Genomic DNA, 14,561 nt, shown 5'->3' with positions numbered 1-14,561 from the left:
TTTAGAAAGAGAAAAAGTCTAATTCCACTAGAAAAACTGGAAAAAAAACTTTTTTATATGAATTCAACCAACTCAAAAAGTAGAGGCAGGAAGCAGCACACCAGGAAGTGCGGGACGGACTCTTTCTTTTAAATATTAAAAATATTTTTTAAAAAATAATTATATTAAATATATGACTATTACAATATTACCCCTAAACAATCTCAGAATCTTTAACAAAACCAGTGTAAAATGAGCAAAAGCCCTTATGAGAGAGTTGCATTATTCTTGTCGTTAAGGGTGCCAAAATAATTGCATTATTCTAAAAAAAATAAAAAGAAAAAAGCACCCACGAATCAAGAGCATTAGAATTATTTATTGCAAGACTAAAGTTGTAATAAGGAAATGACAAAAAATACCTTATGCAATATAAAATAAATTAATGAATGTGTAGAAATAATGGGTAGTACAAGCACAAGTATGGAATAAATTAATGAATGTGTAGGCGATGCAAAGTGAATCCCTAGGTATTATGGAAATGGACTCAGAGGAATTCAAAAGGATTCATTTAAAGCATTTTCTAAGCTCATGAATAATTAGATAAATATTTGTATATGATATGAACGGACATGAGGAAGAGGAATGATAAAAGGGGTAAAAGTTTGTATATTTCATAATTGGATATGAAAAATATATTAAATTGAAAAAATATATAAATGAGTCGTATAAAATAAGTTTAGGTTGTTTGACAGTATAGTTGCGGTTGCTTTTCAAATAACTTTTCATATCAAAATACATGCTAATAATATTTTTTTGTTTTTTTTTTAAATTAATTTTTATATTAGCACATTAAAATAATTTAAAAATACTAAAAACATATTAATTTGAAGTTAATAAAAATAATTTTTTTTTTAAAAAAAAAACTTTTAAAATACAGAAACAAACCGGCTATGTTCTAGAAACTAAAATGGTATATAATCTCCGAAATCAAAATGAATATATAGTTAAAATGAAAGAAATGCTAAAGAATGAAATAAGGTATAAATTAAATATGATTGTGAGAAGAAAAAAATGATAGAATAAAATAAATTTGAAATAATGATCTAATTAATTACACGTACGAGGTGAAATGAATTTTAAAGAAGTGAGTGCTAATTGGCATTGAGATGAACTAAAGAGAGGAATGTAAATCAAGGACTTGTTATGGAAGCAGCATAGATAGTTAATGCATGGTATGGTAAAAGGAGAGTTCATCGGAGGTTGATGGGCATGTATTTATTATATGGAAATTAACTTGGCTTTGCTGTGTTTATAGAAAAAGATTAACGGAATTGTTTTGTTTATATGGTTGTTAATGTTAGTAACCCTAATGATATAAATACTAACTATAAATTTTATGATCTTATGTGATTTACAAATATTTCCTTTGAAGACCTTTGTTCTTCATAAGATATTATTAAACTATCTGGTCTTCCATGTTGGATAGATTTTTGTACTATTTAAAGAATGTCTTGTGAGCAATTTAGGTATTTGAAATTTAGAAAGCGTTGTGATATCTTTAATGTAAAAATATAAATTGCATATCTTTGTAATTATTGATGAAATTTGTTGGAAGATGAATTGAAGTTGGCCTTTATATATATATATATAAAATTTTTCATGTACACCACAACTCAAAAAATAAAAATCACACGAAAATCATCTAATAGGTGGCCCAATGATAAGAACTTGAGATCAAAAGGTTTGTTCTTCCTATGGTCTTAAGTTTAAGTCGTGTGGTTTCTGATATAATGACCACTAAAAATTTATATGGTCATCAACTTCAGAGCTCGTGGGATTACTCGAAGTACGTATAAGCTAACCTAAATACCCATATTAACTAAAAAAAAATTCACACAAAAAGATTTGGGTTTGTTATAAAAAAATTTAGTAACGGTAGTTCAAATTGATAAATCTCATAATGATAGATGCGTTATAAATATCTTGGACTGCCAGTGGTTTATATCATTTAATTATATCAATTTCGAAATAATATGGTTTTATATCTTTAAAAGAAAATAAAAATAATAATTTTTAATAAAATATTTTTAAAAAATCAAAACAATATCATTATCTGCTGGCAGGGCCTCGTGTGGGCTGAACCAAACACAGGTGAAGCCATCGAATTATCCAAATTTATAAAAAATTCTGACCGATCACGTAATCAACTCGTTAGCCGAGTCAAATTAATAACTATAGTTTATAATCTAAACCCCGAATTGTCAGGCATTCAATTCTTGATTCGCTCTTCTAATAATTTTGGAATGAGATAATTTACTGCTATCAATCACGCGAGAGACAAGAATTCAAATCTCCTATCCCTGACCCGCACTAGCCATCTTCCCTGCTTCAATTAACCACGACCTATTAATCATTGAATTAGAGATAAAACACTGAGTTTTACGTAAAATTAGGTCCTTCAATATTCAATTTCCCGCAACAAAAAGTGAAGCCGTAATTCATAACTAGCAGCCTAGCAGGTCTTCCTGCTTCTTACAGCGCAAAACCAGCCAAGTTGCACTCTGAAACTAACACATGTCACTCAGATTCGCATAAACTCTCTAAACTAAAGGCCTTGTTTGTTTTCTTGAAACTGGTTTCGAAAATCAATTTTTAAACTTTTCTGTGTTTGTTTATTATTAAAAAAGTTGATCAATGAAAAATATTTTCCGGTCAACGAAAAACACTTTCCGGTCAATTTTAGTCAATGAAAAATTTGGTTTGGTTTTCAGGAAAATATTTTCCCTTTAGCTGTGTTTGTTTTCCGGAAAGTGGTTTCCAGAAAAGCACTTTCCAAACTTTCTTGTGTTTGTTTACCATTAGAAAAGTTAGTTAATGGAAAACACTTTCCAGTAAAAGGAAAATTTGGCTTGGTTTTCAGGAAAGTGTTTTCCTAAAAAATTTAGGGGAAAACACTTTCCGGAAGTTGTGAAAAATTTAGAAATGTCATTATTTACTGATTATATCAAATTTGATCCTCAAACTTTTGATCGCTATATATATTTTGTTTTTAATATTTATTTTCAATTTCATCTCTTAAAATTTTATTTTTATATTAATTTTGGTCCTTATTTTTATAATTGTTATTTGCTTTTTTCTTATCATTTTTTTATTGAAAATTTTTATCTATCAGATTTGGTTCTCGTTTTTTTTGATTGTTACTTATTTTATTTGAAATAATTTATGAAATGTTGATTATTATTATTTTAATTTCTTCATCTTTTATTATTTTAATTTTTTAGATTTGATCTCTATTATTTTGATTATTATTTATTTTATTTGAGATAATTTATGAAATTATATATGTTTTTTCAATTTCATTCTTATTTAACTTTTTAATTTGTAAGATTTGTTTCTTATTATTTTAATGAACTTGAAAAAAATAAAATGTTAATAAGTTATTTTCCAGCTCATTTTCCATGACATAACCAAACATTGAAAAGTGTTTTCCAGCTTATTTTTCATTACACTACCAAACATCAGAAAATACTTTATCAAAATTTACTTTCTCGAAATTTATTTTTTTCAGGATTTACTTTTTTTAAAAAAATTATTTTTCAGCCAAAATCTGCAAGAACTCCAAATTACCATCGCCACCCATTTTTATTTAATTTTTTGTTTTTGTGTTTCGTTGCCTAACAGCGAAAAAGGCAAAACGAGCTCTTATTTACATCACCACAAGATCTACTCTATCTGAAACCATCACGGCGCCGTTTTATAGAGAGAAACATTTGCCAAGATTTAGAGAGAGAAAGGGGAGGATTGGGAGGGGGCGATGGAGGAGAGGCTAATGGCTAGGCTAGAATCGGCGGTGGCGCGATTAGAAGCGCTTTCGTTGAGAGGGGGAAGTGTGGCGGGGAGTGGCGGAGATGATGCTTCAGCGACGGATCCGTCGATTGTAGCGTTCGAAGATTTCATGGGGACATACTTCGGTAGGGTCTCGAGCGCTGGAGAGAAGATTGGAGGACAAGTTTTAGAAGTCACGAAGATTCTAGAACAAGCTCTTAACATGCAAAAGGAACTTCTCATTAAGATCAAGCAATCACAGGTACTAAATTTAACTAATTTTTTGTATGTTTTTTAGGCTTTAATTTAAAATTAACGAAGTTGGCGCCATGACAATTCATGTGTTTGACAGGTCGATTTTGATTTAGTTTTTAAGTAATTGTTTTCTGTTGAATGGAAGGTTTGTTGAGAAAGTGTAAATGATAATGGCCCTTTGGATGGGGACTTGAAATGTTATGAGAATGTATGAATATTTCATGGCTGTAAGGAATTATTTGAGAAATCACTGTTAATTTTAGGATTTTATGAAGTGTCATCTTCGGTGACAATCTAACTGATAACGGTCATTGTTGCACGATGAAGTGAAATTCATGTTAGAATATTTAATAGGAAAAGTATGTCTTCGTTATTTATGGTATCATTGTTCTCTGGTGGTCAATGTAGTTGACGTAGTAACTATTGAACGAGAACCTGAAGACGGGATAGAAATAATGGGTTAACATAGAAGCAGTGAAGGGTTCAAGATACTGGCTAGGGGCTTGCTGTCCGCTTTTGATTTCCTTGGCAATTTCCATTAATAGAGAAAATGAAATTTCGTGATGTTGAATGGCTCCTTCTATTGGTGCAGAAGCCTGATCTTGCAGGATTGGCTGAATTTCTCAAGCCATTAAATGAAGTGATCATGAAAGCAAATTCAATGACAGAGGGAAGGAGATCTGATTTCTTTAACCACCTGAAGGCAGCTGCTGACAGTTCCACAGCTTTAGCCTGGATTGCCTACACTGGAAAAGATTGTGGTATGTGAATTTCGTTGTCTATTCTATATTCTAATAGCATATAGGTCTTGATTCTTCCATGTAAAACTCTGATATTGTTTTCTTTCTTTTCTTTTTTTTATTTAAGGTATGAGCATGCCTATTGCGCATGTGGAAGAAAGTTGGCAAATGGCTGAATTTTACAATAATAAGGTACTTTATGATCAGCTGGATCCTTGCAACTCACTTTAAGTAGCTGCCACTAAGTAGGGATGTTCTCTGTAATTGTTAGCTGTAGGAAGAAAATAGAACTGTTAGCTTGAAGAGGATGTTTCTGAACCAAAAAGGAAAGTTTTGAATTAAAAGCACTCCTTGATTAATGTATAAAGCAGCGTCTTTCAAGGAGTCCCGTGACTTTCTATATTAAAAAATTAGCCACCAATCCAGCAAATTTTTTTATTTTGCCATATGACTTTATACAAATCTTTCTTCTGTAAACCTTGGTATTCTTATTTGGTGTTTGATACCCATTGAACCACCCTGTATTCACATTATATCGTTGAAATGAAAACGAGTTATATTTACCACCCTGTATTCTTATTTAGTGAACAAGGAAACTATATTAATCGCTGCTAACATTTTGTTCTGTAAAATTCAGATTCTTGTAGAGTACAAAAGCAAAGACCCAAATCATGTTGAATGGGCCAAGGCTTTGAAGGAGCTATATTTACCAGGTTTGAGGGATTATGTAAAGAGTCATTATCCCTTGGGTCCAGTGTGGAGTGCAACTGCCAAAGCAAAAGCTGCTGCACCAAGGGCTCCCGCTCCTCCACCTCCTCCACCGGCTTCTCTCTTTACTTCTGAATCTTCTTCTCCTTCATCATCAAAGCCGAAAGAAGGGATGGCTGCTGTTTTCCAAGAAATCAGTTCTGGGAAGCCTGTGACTTCAGGTAATCTTATTTTTCACTCTCTCCACTAAAAAAAATAAATTCGTCAAAAGATATCTTCGGTCATTGTCTTTGCTTTCTCATGTCCCAGGTCTTAGAAAGGTCACAGACAATATGAAGACAAAGAACCGTGCTGATAGAAATGGTGTTGTTGGTGCTAGTGAAAAAGAAAGCCGTACTAGTTCACCCTCTTTCTCCAAGGCAGGGCCTCCAAAACTGGAGCTTCAAATGGGTCGTAAGTGAGTATTTGTAATTTTGAAAATGGTTTTGATTTTAATTTTAATCATCAAGTTGACATGGAATGTGATTTGTATATCGTGTCTTTGGTTGCCTCTTTTTGCAGGTGGGTTGTTGAGAATCAAATTGGAAGAAAGAATTTAGTAATTGATGACTGTGATGCAAAACAGTCTGTGTATATATTTGGATGCAAAGATTCAGTTTTGCAGGTTCAAGGTAATTTTTATACTTTGTAAAAATATACAAATGCAAACCAACCATCTATGGATATTGCCCAATATCATGTTCTCTGTTTAGAAAAATCCACAAGCAGCTTAGTTTATTCTCACAATCTGCAGGGAAAGTTAACAATATAACAATCGACAAATGCACTAAGATGGGGGTTGTATTCACGGTTAGTATGAGAAAGTCTGAAAGAAAAATGCAAATATAGTTTGCTGCTCTGATGTACCATTACACCTTTTGAGTTGAATGCTTATTTTATTTGATAAACAGGATGTGGTGGCTGCTTGTGAGATTGTGAATTGCAGTGGTGTTGAGGTGCAATGCCAGGTATCTTATTTCAAATTATTTTTGACTTTGTTATTACTGCTTTTTTAATTGGAGATAAATAAGTATTAATGCTTATTCTATGGATTATGGATTACAAGCATGATCTAAGTTACATCTAAATTTATCCCCTGCTCTAGGGTTCTGCTCCAACAATTTCAGTGGACAACACGGGAGGCTGTCAATTATTTTTAAGCAAAGGTTCTTTGGGGGCATCCATTACTACTGCTAAATCTAGCGAGATCAATGTATTGGTACCTGGTGCAGAACCTGATGGTGATTTGGTATGCTTTCAACTTTCAGATGTTTTCCTTCTACCCTGCTTAATCCACAAAGATTTAGTTCGTCATCCCTTGTCTATGTCACTTTTCTTGTCTTGTGGTTGGGCGGGGGTTTGAATGTTCAAATTCCATCACTCTCTTAATAGCATGCTCAAATCACAGTCGGATTCCTTTTGTTGCAATTTTTTTGAAATTTTACATTCCAATTTCCTCAGAAATGGCTTCCCGTGTCTTCATTTGTAGGTGGAGCATGCCTTGCCACAACAGTTCATTCATACGTTCAAGGATGGCCAGTTTGAAACTACTCCTGTCTCCCACTCTGGAGGGTAACTGAATCAAGTTTCTGTCACCTGATGCTGATTTCTACTTTCCTATTTTATTTATTTATTTTCTTGATGGCTGAGGGGTGGCTTCAATACTTGTTTTTTTTTTTCCTTGATTCAATTTTCCGTCAATACATGATTGCGACACATGATACATTGTCTGTTCTTGCCCTACTTTATTGCTTGGGTATATTCAGACTTTTTGGAATTTTCTGCATGATTTTTATTTGCAGGGTTTGTCTCTCAATGCCTGTCTTATTGTGAGGTTCTTGTAACTGCATTTTTGTTGCAACGAGAATGAATTTTTGTATTTTTTGCGTTGTCGAAGCATGGTTTTAATCTCTATCCATACTTCTTGCCCTTGTCTCTTGTGTTGATAAACTGAATTTGTCACCATCCTGAAAATTTAGTCATCGAGATCAGGAAGTCGTCATACCGTCGGTATACAAACATGTCGATTGCATGAAATAGATGCTGTAAATTCAATCAGATGCGAGTCTCGTCCAGGTTAATCCTTTAGCCCTTTGGCAGATTAGCTTTGATTAAACAGTTATTCCAACAACTTACTCTTTTCTTACGAGATGAACAATGAACTGATGTGTTGGGTTCAAATTTGAGACACGACCTGGGTTCCATCCAAGAGTATCGGTGTGGTCTCGATGCTGGTACGCTGAATTATTTGCTCCACTTGTCTAGGAGTGATCTCTAGTAAATTTGACTTGCGGGTGGGTTGTTAGGTCTTGCATGGGAGTCGTGGGAGCTGAATTGTTTTGCTGCTGTACATGAATGATGGATGTGGGGATAGTCATCAAAACATGGGTAGCTATACGCTCCGGATGCTGTACATATTCAATTATTTAGGTGTGACATCCATCCCTGAACGTCGCTCTTACGGAGGAAGTGGGGCCCAAATTTTAACTTTCAACTGGGTAGGTGGCTGAGGCCAGTGAAAGTTGCCTGCCTTTTCCAAGTAACTTCTGGCCCAACCAGATCCATCTTGATTCTTGATAATACGTTTACTGATAATCTCATGTTTAAAATATATTTTTGTTTAAAAATATATCAAAAAATATTTTTAATATTTGCATATTAAAAATATTAAAAAATAATAATTTAAAATTAAAAAATAGTTTTTTTTCAAAAATATTTTTAAAACCAAGATGTAGTTATTATTACTAATTTGATAATCTCACTGTATTTTTTATTTAAAAATGTATTAAAATAATTATTTTTATTTTTTAAAAAAAATATTATTGATATTAGTATATTGAAAATATTAAAAAAATTAATTTAAAATAAAAAAATAAAAAAATATTTTTAAAATGTAAAAGTAATCATGCTTGAAAATTTTAACCATTTCTGACCGTTGCTTTCAGCTCGGGTTCTTGTATAAACTCGGGCCCATCATAGTCGGTATCTCAAATTCACATTATTGCTGGGAAAGTGGGAATTATTTTCTCCCCATCGGACAAGTTATGCATGGGACTTCATGGTTGTCCTTTCACTTTTAAGCCACGCGGTGTAATATAATAATAATAATAATAATAAAAACAGTAGAGGGGAGACTTGACCCTGGAAAGTCACGACATTAAAAAAAGACGACGAAGACTTGTATTTTTAACCGGAGACCAAATTCTGGATGAACGAACATTAATGTGAATATTATCCTTTTTTAAAAAAAGAAGAAGAAGAAGAAGATAGTTTCCGTACTGTGAAGCGTGGAAATCGAGACTAATAAAAAGTTAGAAAGGCATTGGCGCATCAGTTGACTTCAGTTGAATTCCACACGCACACAACAGAATCGAAGGTGCTACGCTTCTTATTTAAAAAGTTGCAAAAACCATTGAACTCCATCCTTCTCCCCTCACCTTCCATTTCTTTGTCCCTTCCCATACCAAACATGGCGTTTGCAATCCTCATTTTTCTCTATCTCCTTCAATCTTGCAACCTTGCAAGTAAGTTTGAATTTTGATTATTTTTTTGGCCTTTAGAAGACATAAAATTAAAAGGGGCACCAATTTGGGTTTTGTTTTTTATTTTTTGGTCACAGGCTCAGAGTCTTTTATTGGGGTCAATTATGGTCAAGTTGCTGATAACTTGCCATCACCATCTGCCACTGCGAAGCTCCTACAATCTACTGTTGTACAGAAAGTTAGGCTCTATGGTGCTGATCCGGCGATCATCAGAGCACTAGCCAATACTGGAATCGGGATCGTTATTGGTGCGGCAAATGGAGAAATCCCTGCTTTAGCTTCCGATCCCAATTTTGCAACTCAGTGGATTAACTCGAATGTTTTAGCTTACTATCCTGCTAGCAAGATAATTCTCATCACTGTTGGGAACGAGGTCATAAAACACTAACACTATCACAATTCTTAATTTTTAAATTATTGATTTCTTACGTTCAATTTTTATTTTATGAGACACTGCGAATCTAGTACATGCACGGTTAGAATTTTACAGTCTTGACATTGCTTTTATAGTGAGCTAAATTATGCAGGGTATTGATTTTGACAGGTATTGTTAACAAATGATCAAAACCTGATATCTCAGCTTTTACCGGCTATGCAAAATATGCAAAGAGCACTTAGCTCTGCCTCACTCGGTGGCAAGGTTAAGGTCTCCACCGTGCATTCCATGGCCATTCTGTCTCGGTCCGACCCGCCTTCTTCAGGTTTGTTTAACCCAGCTTATCAAGACACTATGAGAAGGTTATTGCAGTTCCAGAAGGACAATGGTTCGCCCCTTGCCGTTAATCCGTACCCGTTTTTTGCTTACCAGAGCGACGCGAGACCGGAGACTTTAGCTTTTTGCTTGTTTCAACCCAACCCGGGACGAGTTGACTCGGGTAATGGGATCAAGTACATGAACATGTTTGATGCTCAGGTAAGTACATCTAAGTTCTTCTTATTACTTGGAACATTTGCAGTATTGCTGACTTGCTGGTGTGGTGACTGCCTGCGTTACACGCAGTGAAAAAAATCCACCACGGGTATGATTGGGCAGTGGCTATATATACATAAACGCGCATCCAACATTTAAGTTTTGATTGAACTTACTTGTAAAAACAATTAAGGTTGGCGTACAGACATAATCACTTGAAGATCGTCTGTGATCTAGATAGATGTGGATTACGGACGGCTAGATCGTTCTTAACCGAGACTCAGGTTAAGCTCCGTCTCAGAACCTTGTGGGGGGAGCTGTCGCAATGTTCGCAGCTCCCAGCAACAGTCCTCTAGATTTATTGGGTTTGGTAGAGGCTCAATGACACATTGACATGTGAGGTCGATAAACAAAAGGGTACGGGACAGGCGTGTGACATACCCTTTTGTCACGAATTGACATGGGAATTCATGGGGGATTAGATTATCTGTGCCTGAGTTAACCTTATGCCTCGCAGCTTTACAAAAGTTCTTGAGCAATTTCGATCACTTAGCATTAGTTAAGGCTAATTTCGATCACTTAGCAATTTCGATCACTTAGCATTAGTCCTTTTCATCTGCAGAAAAAATGATATTTTGGAAAGCATGTATTTGTTCAATGACTTAATGGAGAGCATCTGCAAATAATTCTTTCTTCTGTTGTATGCTTTTGCTTTCTTGGTGAGATGATTTGAGGGCACTGAATTGCACTGATGTGACTTATGTGCCTGATGACAGGGTGGCCATTGCTATGATTTATGCTCTGATCCTTCCAAGATTTGAATTATTGGGAATGTTAAAAATGTTGGCTAATTTGATCAGGGAACACCATGTGCGAACATTATAATCATATTACTAGAATAATTGTTGAAGCTGAAATTGTTAGCTCATCCATTGTAATCTTTGCTTCTAATACGGAACACACCTGGGGTTTGCTAGTGTTTGAATTGTGGCTATATAGATAGTGCATTTTATACTGATATATAGGTTCATAACTTTTATAATCCATCAGGTGGGAGCTTAAGCCCTTAATGATCAATTCTTTGGTTCACTAAAATGATTTTAATCAGTTCTTGAATTGGAAAATGAATTGCAGGTTGATGCCGTAAGGTCTGCCTTAAATGCTATGGGATTTATTGACGTTGAGATTGTGGTTGCTGAGACCGGGTGGCCTTACAAGGGTGACAACAATGAGGTTGGACCAGGCATCGAGAATGCAAGAGCTTATAATGGCAATTTGGTTGCTCACCTCAGATCAATGGTTGGAACTCCACTAATGCCTGGAAAATCTGTAGATACATATATCTTCGCCCTTTATGATGAGGATTTGAAATCTGGTCCTGCCTCTGAACGATCATTTGGCCTTCTCAAACCCGACCTTTCGGTGACATATGATATTGGTCTTTTAAAGAGTAGCTTGGTAAGACAATCTTCCTTTTCTTCAATGCCTTGATGATGTTTCTTTTGGCAATCTACTGTGAAAGCTGCTGTCATGGTGACACAAAGTAACCTGCAATTCTCACACAATTGAGGAGTTTAGAAAATGTCAGGACCCTGAATATCTAACCCAGCTTAGTCCTATAGCATCATGATTCGTGCTAGTAAATTTATGGTAAAGCTAGTTATCACTAACATGATCAATAGAAGGGAGAGGGAAGCCTTTAAAATCAACTTTCACTAAAATAAACAAGGCATGGTGGAAATGTTGTTTAAATACGGTTAGTTTGATATTCTTGATTTGTGGTTCCTAAAATCCCCCATTTGGTCTTTTTCCTCAGACTCCATCCACACCAACAACTCCAGTGACTCCGTCACCAAAGCCAACAACAGCAGGTTGGTGTGTGCCGAAAGCTGGTGTTTCCGACGCTCAATTGCAGGCAAGTCTTGATTATGCCTGTGGACAAGGCATAGATTGCGGTCCCATTCAACCAGGAGGTGCCTGTTTCGAACCAAATACTGTTGCATCACACGCTTCTTATGCCATGAATCTATACTACCAGAAGTCTGCAAAGAATCCATGGAACTGCGATTTCTCAGAAACAGCTACACTCACATTAAAAAATCCAAGTAAATCTCATTTCAACTCCAATGCTATTTCCTTGCATATATACTTGCAATTCTAACCTCAGAAAATAACCACTCATGGTTCCTAGTTGAGCATCTTCTGACTTAAAGTTGGATGGTGTCGTAAAGCAATTCCATAGCACTTGAATGAATAATCTAGAAACCATTAGGTGCCAGCTCTTATATAATGAGGTATGCTGTAACGAAAAAGGCGGTACTCTCCTCAACGGGTCACCTCCATATTAGTATGTGATTGGAAATGTAAAAGAATAATAGCTTTTGGTTTTTATGGCTGCTTATGTCATTAGGAATACAGAAGGAAGAACACTAGCTTTTGATTCTTATGGCTACTTTGAGCATTAAAAAAAATTAATTTTTTTTTTTAAAATGCTTTTGAAATGCAAAAACAAACATACTTTTTATGGGTTTAGGTCCCCATGTTACCAGAAATCTTGATCTTTTTGCTGATTATATTCTCTGCTATGGAATTATTGCTATGCTTCTGAACATATCTTCTTTAATTGTTAGGTTACAGTGGCTGCACCTATCCTGGTGGGGGTGCCTGAAGATCAGGAGGAGGTTCATTTGGGTATCAAATAAAGAAGTTGAGTTGCTTTTATATCTGCACTTGTAAATGCTCTCTCCTTTAATTGGGCAGCATTGATCTCTCTCTTTCGCTCTCTCTCTTTCTGTTCTCATATGATCTAATACTGTTAGGACTGCAATTATGTTTAGAGGAACTTTATAAACTCTGTCACATGGTTTCCGTACCATGTTTCAAATATCCAACTATGTAATCCATCATCCGTGACTGTAATAGATCCTTTCTTCGTTTTCTTTCCCGCCTGTTATAGATCCATCATCCGTATGGTTTTGTGAAGAAAATGTCTTTGCTTGGACCTCTTCTCTCTCAATGAGAAGCACTATTTCCTTCACATTTCCATGGAAGGATCTGGGTTTGGTCTCCCATGCAGCATGTTTGAAACATCAAGGATCTGGCAAGAGTTGATTTCAGTTCTTTAGATTTGGCCATCTCTCGTGTTTGGAAATAATTGTTGAGCCCAACTACTTAAGAATTCGTGCGGGAATCTTACCTGTTAAATCGCATGAAACATGGAAGGAGGCGTGGTTTAGTCGAGGAATTCTGACATGAAGACCGTTGAAATTCTCAGTAGCTAAACTACCCCTCAATACAAGAATCTCACCCGCACACAAACCTTTTCTGCGTCCACGACTCGCTTCTCCACGACCACTCTCCTGTTTGTGCTCGCATGTTTATTTCGGGTTTTAAAATTGTTATTTGTTTTAATTAATATTTTTTTTTATTGTTTACAAATCACTTTGATATATTAATATCAAATTTAATTTAAAAAAATTAATACTTTTCTAAATAAAAGTTTTTTAAAAATAATTATACTTTTTCAAGACCATTTCTGCTTTTCTCGTCTTGGTCTGTGCTTGGGTGGCGGTAAAGGAGCCCATGGAGGAAAATCCAAATTGGTGGCCGGGCTTGGGCCCAAATTGATAATTCATGACAATGTTGTTTACAGTGAACATCACCAAAGTATATGGGCTTGACATCTACCTCTCCCAAGACCAGACCATGAAAATGTAACTACTCGTCTACAAGCTCTTCGAGACTACCACATGGATTTTCAAACAGAACAGGAAGAATGAGAACACATGTTATACGGCGTGTCAAACCGGTCCAGTTTGACTACGGGTGGCCCTCCATCGACCGACTTCTTTTTCCGGCGGACTTTGTCAAATGGGCTTCTCTAATTTGACTAAGAACAAATAATACCGGGAGTGTATTAAGTATTTTTTTTATTTTTTTAAAAAAATAATAAAGTATTTTTAAATGCATCAAAAAAGAGTACGGCCATTATATTCTCGCGAATGATTTGATATCCATGAAATATTTTTCTGGGGGGGGTTTTTGAACTGGTATTTTGTAGACTGGTTCTTCTCAATGATTAGCCTAACCAAGGCCTCTCTGCTTCTGGAACAATTCGAATGATGCCCGAAGCTTAAAGTCGTAGGTATGGATAAGCTCTCCGAAGCGTGTGTGGTCCATCGATTTCTGACCATGTCAACCCCCCCTGGACGTCGGATTGCCCTTCCCTCCAGCTCAATGATCGATTTGGTTGGACCTTGAAATGGCACCGTTTCTAAGCGTCAAAATGACAAATATTCCGTAGAAAACGCTTGAAAATGCGCTTGCACGGCGGCGGAGGAACTACCCATTCTTTGTGATTGGATTGCATCTTAACAAAAAGAAAAGGTGTTTACATTTTTTTGACCACGGTTAAAAATATTAATGGGATATTTTTTATTTAAAAATATATTAAAATATTATTTTTAAAAAATTATTTTTAATATTAATATATTAAAATAATTTAAAAAAACTAAAATAAATATTAATTTAATTTTTTTTTTCAGTAAATACTTTTAGAACATA

At 35.1% G+C, this 14,561-nt stretch overlaps 2 protein-coding genes across 2 annotated transcripts; both read left to right on the top strand.

The window, feature by feature from the left end:
- Positions 1 to 3,646: 3,646 nt before the first annotated feature.
- Positions 3,647 to 7,425, top strand: LOC118039764 (cyclase-associated protein 1). Its single transcript, XM_035046558.2, has 10 exons — positions 3,647 to 4,066; positions 4,652 to 4,820; positions 4,927 to 4,991; positions 5,437 to 5,728; positions 5,817 to 5,964; positions 6,069 to 6,178; positions 6,301 to 6,356; positions 6,458 to 6,514; positions 6,652 to 6,795; positions 7,036 to 7,425. Exons 1-10 carry the CDS (start codon positions 3,794 to 3,796, stop codon positions 7,120 to 7,122), a joined length of 1,401 nt encoding a protein of 466 aa, XP_034902449.1. The 5' UTR covers positions 3,647 to 3,793; the 3' UTR covers positions 7,123 to 7,425.
- Positions 7,426 to 8,790: 1,365 nt separating this feature from the next.
- Positions 8,791 to 12,937, top strand: LOC118039766 (glucan endo-1,3-beta-glucosidase 7). The gene is made up of 6 exons (XM_035046559.2): positions 8,791 to 9,070; positions 9,166 to 9,461; positions 9,633 to 10,001; positions 11,133 to 11,456; positions 11,815 to 12,103; positions 12,629 to 12,937. The coding sequence occupies exons 1-6, from the start codon at positions 9,016 to 9,018 to the stop codon at positions 12,664 to 12,666; spliced, it is 1,371 nt and encodes a 456-aa protein (XP_034902450.1). The 5' UTR covers positions 8,791 to 9,015; the 3' UTR covers positions 12,667 to 12,937.
- Positions 12,938 to 14,561: the final 1,624 nt, after the last annotated feature.

Source organism: Populus alba, chromosome 4 (assembly GCF_005239225.2).
Source record: "Populus alba chromosome 4, ASM523922v2, whole genome shotgun sequence".
Taxonomy (NCBI): domain Eukaryota; kingdom Viridiplantae; phylum Streptophyta; class Magnoliopsida; order Malpighiales; family Salicaceae; genus Populus; species Populus alba.
The sequence above is the reverse complement of the archived record's forward strand: the minus strand, read 5'-3'. Positions and strand labels throughout refer to the sequence as shown.

Coding starts and splice junctions, on each gene's coding strand:
- LOC118039764 (XM_035046558.2), top strand. CDS start 3,794: ATGGAGGAGAGGCTAATGGCTAGGCTAGAATCGGCGGTGGCGCGATTA. Junction 4,067..4,651: donor TTAAGATCAAGCAATCACAG/GTACTAAATTTA, acceptor CTATTGGTGCAG/AAGCCTGATCTTGCAGGATT. Junction 5,965..6,068: donor GAGCTTCAAATGGGTCGTAA/GTGAGTATTTGT, acceptor CTCTTTTTGCAG/GTGGGTTGTTGAGAATCAAA.
- LOC118039766 (XM_035046559.2), top strand. CDS start 9,016: ATGGCGTTTGCAATCCTCATTTTTCTCTATCTCCTTCAATCTTGCAAC. Junction 10,002..11,132: donor TGAACATGTTTGATGCTCAG/GTAAGTACATCT, acceptor AATGAATTGCAG/GTTGATGCCGTAAGGTCTGC. Junction 12,104..12,628: donor ACTCACATTAAAAAATCCAA/GTAAATCTCATT, acceptor TTTAATTGTTAG/GTTACAGTGGCTGCACCTAT.